The sequence below is a fragment of the Hevea brasiliensis genome, chromosome 9 (assembly GCF_030052815.1).
Source record: "Hevea brasiliensis isolate MT/VB/25A 57/8 chromosome 9, ASM3005281v1, whole genome shotgun sequence".
NCBI classification, from domain to species: domain Eukaryota; kingdom Viridiplantae; phylum Streptophyta; class Magnoliopsida; order Malpighiales; family Euphorbiaceae; genus Hevea; species Hevea brasiliensis.
This window is the reverse complement of record NC_079501.1, coordinates 19,686,248-19,694,278: the sequence shown is the minus strand read 5'-3', so window position 1 is coordinate 19,694,278 and position 8,031 is coordinate 19,686,248. Positions and strand designations below refer to the sequence as shown.

Below are 8,031 nucleotides of genomic sequence, written 5' to 3'. Positions count from 1 at the left end.
TATTCAATAAGTCCTTCTGTATTTAGAAAATTCACTTTTATAGTTCTTTGTCTTTCAAATTCCTCCATTCTGACCCTACTTTTAAATTTCCACTTCATATAATATTTTGGCACCATCCTTTTTGTGATCAATGTTATTTAATTTTTTTAATATTTATTTATTTAATAATGTAACCTAAATTTTAAACTAAATTTTTTTCTTGTCAAATATGTTTGCTTATTTTTATAGGTTATATTTCTAACTATCAATTTATTAGATAATGGCTCCTAGCAAAGGATGGAGTGATCGTCTTAATGATGTATATTTGCGTGGGGTTGAGGAATTTTTAGACTATGCTTTTAAGAAAACTGGGAGGCGTGGGGAAATACGTTGTCCATGTGTCAAGTGTAGTAACACGTATTCCGCCACACGAGAAGTGGTAGGGACACACCTCAAGGTGTATGGAATAATACGTAATTATACATTTTGGTATCACCATGGAGAAAGGGTAGGTGAATCTGAATCTAATTTAGAAAGTGTTCAACAAAGTGAAGATGAGCCTAGCAATGAGATGCATGACATTTTAAGGGATTTGTATCCAGAGTTTTGTGGTCAAGATACAAATGATATGGATACGGATATCTTCGCTTGTGATATTCATAAAGAGGAACCGAATGAGGAAGCAAATAAATTCTATAGGTTACTAAGAGATTTTGAGCAACCATTATACCAAGGTTCTAAGAGCTCAAAGTTATCTTGCTTAGTCAAATTGCTCCATATCAAGAGCTTTGGTCGATGGAGTAATGAGTCATTTACTATGTTGTTGCAATTATTGAAAGATGAATTATTACCTCAAGGATCTAATTTGCCACAATCGTATTATGATGCAAAGAAAGTAATTCAAGATCTTGGTCTCTCATACAAAAAAATTGATGCATGTGTAAATAATTGCATATTATATTGGAAAGAGGATGAGAGGCTAAATTTTTGTAAGATTTGTGGCTATTCTAGATGGAAGACTGATAAATATAATGGGGAAGACAAGGTTAAAACCAATGGGAAGAGAATACCAAAAAAAATTTTGCGTTACTTTCCACTAAAGCCAAGACTTCAAAGATTGTTTATGTCCACAAAGACAGCGTCTTTGATGAGATGGCATAAAGATAAGAGGGTAGATGATGGAGTGATGAGACATCTTGCTGATTCAATGGCATGGATTTCTTTTGACAAACTACATCCAAATTTTGCCTCAGACTCTCGCAATGTGAGACTAGGCCTTGCTAGTGATGGATTTCAACCTTTTGCCAATTCAAAAATGCCATATAGTGTTTGGCCAGTTTTACTCATTCCATACAATTTGCCACCTTGGATGTGCATGAAACAATCAAATTTTATTTTATCAATGCTTATTCCAGGTCCTGAGGGTCCCGGAGATGCAATTGATATCTATCTTCAACCTTTAGTAGAAGAACTAAGAGAGTTATGGGAAACTGGCATTGATACATTTGATGCATATGCACAATGTAATTTCAAGTTACATGCGGTTTACTATGGACTATCAATGATTTCCTGCATATGGGAACCTATCAGTTGGAGTACTAAGGAAAGTTGGCTTGTCCTTGTTGTAATAAGGACACCTGTTGGATGAGGTTGGCCAATGGAGGCAAGCAATGTTATATGGGTCATCGACGATATCTTCCTCTTAATCACAAATGGAGAAATGATAACAAATCTTTTGATGGCACAAGGGAGCGAGGGTTACCACCCAAGCCACTTTCAGGAGATGATATACTTGATCAAGTGAAAAATCTTGAAGGGGTCATATTAACTAAGGCTCCTCATATGAAGAAAGCAATCTCACATGATGGCAGGGGGGACAATTGGAATAAAAAGAGTATATTCTTTGACCTTCCATATTGGAGGACCTTATTACTACGCCACAACTTAGATGTCATGCACATTGAAAAGAATATATGCGATAATATACTAGGGACAATCATGAACATAAAGGGAAAAACTAAAGATAGCATCAAAACTCGCCTTGACTTGCAAGCATTAAATATAAGGCCAGAGTTACACCCAGACAAATAGGGAATAAAGTTGTGATACCTCCAGCATTGTACAGTTTATCTACTAAAGAAAAATATAGGCTTTACCAATTCTTGAAGCAGTTAGAAGTTCCAGATGGATTTTCATCCAATATTTCTCTTTGTGTAAACATGAAAGAGAGTAAAATCTCAGGATTAAAGAGTCATGATTGTCATGTTCTTCTATTACATATACTTCCTCTTGCAATACGTGGTTTACTTCCAAAAGTAGTATATGAACCACTTGTTGAGCTATCATTGTTCTTCACTCATTTAGGAGCAAAGTCATTAAAGGTAGATGTATTGGAGCAATTAGAAAAGCAAATTCCTATAACTCTTTGCAAGCTAGAAATGATCTTTCCACCTTCATTCTTTGACATTATGGTGCATTTGCCCATGCATTTGGCTAATGAAGCTAAAATTGGTGGACCAGTACAATATCGTTGGATGTACCCAATAGAACGAGCATTATATTCATTTAAGTCATGTATTCGTAATAGAGCTTGTGTAGAGGGTTCAATTGCAGAGGCATACATTGCAAATGAGTGCATGACTCTTTGCTCAAGGTACTTACATGGCATTGAGACAAAGTTCAATCGAATGGAGCGCAACTATGATGGTGGCAGTAATAAAAATAAAGGAGGCTTATCAATTTTCTCCAAAGTAGGATGAGGATTAGGTGCTAGTAAAACTCGTGATCATGATACACAGGAGTGGGAGCAAGCTCATATTTATGTATTAAAGAATTGTGATGAAGTCCAACCATACATCGAGTATGATATTTTTTTTGTTTATTCATATTGTATTTACTCTTTTTTTTTTTTTTAATTTATCACAATCGCCTATAATCCTCCTTTTTTTTTTTTTTTTGCCCCTTAGAGAGTATTCACAATTGCCAGCAACCAATTTAGTAGGTATGTCAGAAGGTCAATGGAATAAAAATTTTGTTAGATGGTTTAAGACGAAAGTAAGTACACTTTAAGTTTTGTATGTATTTTGAGTAATTAATTATTTCAATTGTCTGTAACCATTAGGAAATGATTTTTCACTTTTTCAAACAAATTTTTTTTATAGGTTGCATGGTTGCATAAAAATGACTCAAGTCCAATGATGGGAGCCCTACTCTCATTATCACGCGGTCCTGCTCGATATGTGACATCTTTTTATGGTTATATTGTCAATGGATATAGGTTTCATACTGAATATCATGACCAAGGTTTGAGGACACAAAATAGTGGAGTTGTTGTAATTGGAGATATTGGTGATGAAGTTAACAACATAGATTACTACGGTGTCTTAACTGAGATTATTCAATTGCAATATCTTGGAGGAAGACGTGTGGTGTTATTTCGTTGTAATTGGTGGGATGTTTATGATCGAGTGAGGGGGGTTAAGATTGATGAATATGGGGGGGTTAGTGTTAACTGTAAACGAACTTTGAAAACAAATGAACCTTTCATTTTAGCTAACCAAGCATCACAAGTCTTTTATGTTCCAGACAATATTCACAAAGGCTGGCATTGTGTGATAAAGGCACATCCTCGAGATTCCTATGACATCCCATTAGAAGAAGACGTTGATCCCGTTGATTTGAATTAATTCGTGAAGCATATCAAGTGATGAATCTATCAATCTTGAATCGGAGAAACAACTACGATTGATGCAAATGACCAAATTAGTTGGAAGAGGATGGATATAGAGCCACAAATAATTGATATATCTTCAACACAGAAGAAAAGAAAACATGGATCTTGAAGTTTATTTAATTATTATTGTTTGAATGCTACTGTATAATGTTTCTTTTCAAAATAAACTCTATAATATATACATAATTTGTTTTGGATGTTTATGTGTAATTTAGTTATTCAATGTAGTTTACATTTCATTTTGTCTTTTTTCCATATTTTATTTATGTTGTTCCCATATTTATTTATGTCATGATATATTTTGTTGGTTTGAAAAAAAATTCACATATATTTGATGTGCTAATATTCCAGGTAAATGACGCTAGAAATGGGGTCACAAAAAAGGAAAGGACCTAGGACAAATATAGTGAAGAGTTCATTTATACCACCGGGTGCATTAAGAAGGGCAAGGGGACATGGACATCGATCAAGATCATTTTTACCTATGACATCTACACAAAGTCAAACTGCATCAATTGCACGTTGTTCGTTAGAGCCACATAATGACATCTCTCTTGTTCAAGATGTTGATCATAGGGAAGATGGTGGAATACAAGAACAAATACCTGAACAAGTGCATGAAGGTTCAACTCCTATTTTTCTATTTCATTCAGCGTTATGAATTTAGTTTACATTAATAATTTACTTTTTATTTTTAATATTGATAGATTTTGATACTATGCAATGTAATACAACAAGGCAACATCAAAGTAATAACAATCCAGCTCAGGAAGAAACACAAGAAGGTTCAAATAATTATTGTCATATGTATTATTAATAATTTATATTTATTGTTGATGCATTATTTCTATATTATTAATGAAGTTCTAGAGACTTTTTTATTTAGGTATTTCCACTATACAAAAAAAGAGAAAAACAAGAGGAATGAATAAGGGTAAAAAGATTGCAGCACTTAAGGATGGAGAGAAACTGGATGTGGTTTTTTATAATAATCGAGTTGTTGGAGAAAATCATGCAGAATGGTCAAGACATTTGGGCAAAATAGTGCGTGACCCAAACATTTGTCCAATAAGAGTGCACTCATGGAAGCAAATTGGAGAAGATGCAAAAGATCATATGTGGGATTCAGTCAAGGTACCTTTACTTTTAATAAAACATTAGATTAATTTAATTTGCATTTATTTATTCATTCTTTTTTTTTATAGGAGAAATTTAGAAATTTTGACATTGAGCTATATCGAGAAAAGACTTTAGAGCATATGAATCGTTTGTGGAATAATTGGAGAGGGGATTTGAAGCCACAATATAAAGCCTTGTGGTTCTTTTCGGAGATGTTGAAAAATGTTCCTCAAGGGATGCATCAAGAAGATTGGGAGTGGTTAGTTAAGAACCATTTTTGCACTAGAAAATTTAAGGTATGACATTTTATTTTACTAATATTAAAAATTATGTAAATTAAATATAAGTATTTTTATCTTCAGTTTTATTATTTTTTAAAAGGGTTAACATATTGTTTTTAAATACTTTTTTTAATGTAGGAAACAAGTGTTCGAAACTCTGAAAATAGGAAAAATTTAACTATGCTTCATCGTACTGGTAGCAAACCTTACAGACAAATTATCTATGATTTGGTAATATTAGTGAAATTTTTTCATGTTTTTGCATTTTGGAGATTAAATATATTATGCTATTGTGTAACAATATTGTATTTTGTAAAGGGAGGCAAGGATGGCAATCCACCAGATATTGAAACTATATTCTTTGAAACTCATAAGAAGGTTGCAAATTTGGTTGACTCTAATATTCAAGAGAAATATGTATGTTATATTACTTTTATTGCAAATCTGTTTCTTTTTATAAATTATTATATTTGCGTCATTGATTAATCATAATTATTATAGGATCAAATACGTGATGTCATCCAATCCAACCCTTCTTTGTCTCATATGGAAGTAGTAGAACAATGTTTTGAAACACGACATCGTGATCAAGTTATTGGTTATGGGGGTGGAATAAAGGCAAAAGAAGTTAAGAAATCTCGTTCCAATGTTGGCCTTCAAGAGGAGAATCGATTGCTTAAGGATCGTTTGTGCAAGTAGAAACTAGGATGAAACACCTGGAGGACTTATTATTGAGCCAATACTCTAATGCTCCATCTAGAACTCCGCTATCTACAGATCAATCTACATGATTGTGATAAGGTAAATTATCTTCTTTTTCATCTACTATATTCTTTATATTGTTTTTAATATAGGTCATATTTTAAGTTGTACATTTATAAATGGAAATATAATATTCACTATTATATATTTATTGAAGATAAATGCATATAATTTAATTAAAGAGCACGGAAATTGGATTGGAAGTTGATGAATATTTTTGAATTTATGTTTTATGCAAGTTGTAAATTTGAATTATTTATTTGAAATTTTGAAAATGTTCAAAATACAAATGGAATTTTGTCAAATTTTTTATTTGATGTTTATACTTAAACTATTTAGAAATAAAATATTAACAAATTTTAAGTTAAATGTGAAACTCATTTCAAGCTATTAGTGGATTTCATAGTTGTTGCAATCTAATTATATTTTTATATTTTGGTGCAGATGTGATTAGGCAAATAGTGAAAGCATTGAAGTAACTTTTTTGGGTGAAGGTGTTCAAAAGTAACTTGGAAGATATTGTTGAATTTTATTGCAGCCTTCACGTATTTATAGTTTCCTTATTGACATAAACAAATTAAGTGTAAATAATTAATATTAAACCGACATTTGAGACGGTTATGACATTTTTCATATTGATGTATGAATGTTTTTTTACTTATGAAGCATATTATTTATTATTATTAATTGCTTATTAAATTTTTTAGAGTTTTAAAAGTTAACACAATTAAATCATCATCATTAATGATGATTTTTGTATTCATATTGATTGTTAATCACCTTTTTTTGTTATTGTTAATATGTTTTTACAATTATTTTTATAGTTGTTAATCATTTTTAACGACCATTTTGCATCGTTGTTATTAATTTTTAATGTTCATCCTCAATTATTTTCAACGACTAGTTTTTACTATCGTTAGTAGTTTTTAACGATCATCATTTGCTCTCGTTAATCCTTTTTAACGACATTTTTTTTAATTGTTAATAACCATTAACGAGCATTATTTGCTGTTGTTAATATTTTTTAACGACTAATTTTTTCATCGTTAATAGTTTTTAGAGGCCGTTACATTGTAAAATAACGATCTTTTAATTTAAATTTGATGACCATTTTCTCCGTCGTTAATAACATTCACGACGGCTAAAATAGTCGTTAATACTATAATTTTAACGATCGCTTATTGTGTCATCGTTATTATTATCAACGACGAGTTATATAAAGTCCTCGTTAAACTTTTTAACGATGGAGCCTATAACGATGACTTAACGACCAACTTTTGTGGTTGTTAATTATTATTAACGACCACTTTTTAACTTTTAATGATGAATTTTTCTCTCGTTAAATATTAATTTTCTTGTAGTGAAACATATTCTCAACTTGTTTCATGAATTGCTAAAATTTCTACATGGTTAGAAGAAGTAGTAGCTATAGTTTGTTTTATAGAATACCATGAAATAGTTGTACCTCCACATGTAAATATATAGCCTGTGGGATCTACCATTACAGGGATCACATAAATAACTTGCATCTGCATAACTAATCAAATCTGATTGTGAAATGTAAGCGTAACATAAACCCATATCCATTGTACTTTGATATTGAAATATATGCTTAACTCCATTTCAATGTCTTTGGTTTGGAGCAGAGCTATATCTTGCTAATAAATTTACAGAAAAAGCTATATAAATTCGAATATGACTAGTAAGATACATTAATGCACTTATTATATTAAGATATGATACTTCAGGACCAAGGAGTTCCTCATCATTTTCTCAAAGTCGAAAATGATCTTTTTTCTTATCAAGTGAACTCACAACTATTGGTGAACTCAAAAGATAGGCTTTATCCGTGTAAAATTATTTTAGTACCTTGGTGTTGTAAGTTGATTAATGAAAAAGATGCCATTTTTTGCAATGCTTGATCTGCAGGCTGAAATAAAACTTTATCTTCCCAGGGTCTTTAATCCCCTATTTTTTTTTTTTCAAAATTCTATAGCTTTTGAAAGCTCTTCAGTTGTTCTAATAATTTTTAAATCATCAACATAAACTGCAACAATGACAAATTCAGATTCCAATCTTTTTATGAAAATGCATGGACATATAATATCATTTTATAACATTTTTTCAACAAATATTCACTAAGGCGATTATACAACA

General features: G+C 31.3%; 1 protein-coding gene across 1 annotated transcript; it reads left to right on the top strand.

Moving 5' to 3' along the window:
- The first annotated feature begins 259 nt into the window (after nucleotides 1–259).
- On the top strand, nucleotides 260–1,627 carry LOC131182829 (uncharacterized). Its single transcript, XM_058152161.1, has one exon. The coding sequence runs from the start codon at nucleotides 260–262 to the stop codon at nucleotides 1,625–1,627; it is 1,368 nt and encodes a 455-aa protein (XP_058008144.1).
- The last annotated feature ends 6,404 nt before the right edge of the window (nucleotides 1,628–8,031 follow it).

Bases quoted from the DNA above. Each gene is read 5' to 3' on its own strand.
- LOC131182829 (XM_058152161.1), top strand. From the start codon at position 260: ATGGCTCCTAGCAAAGGATGGAGTGATCGTCTTAATGATGTATATTTG.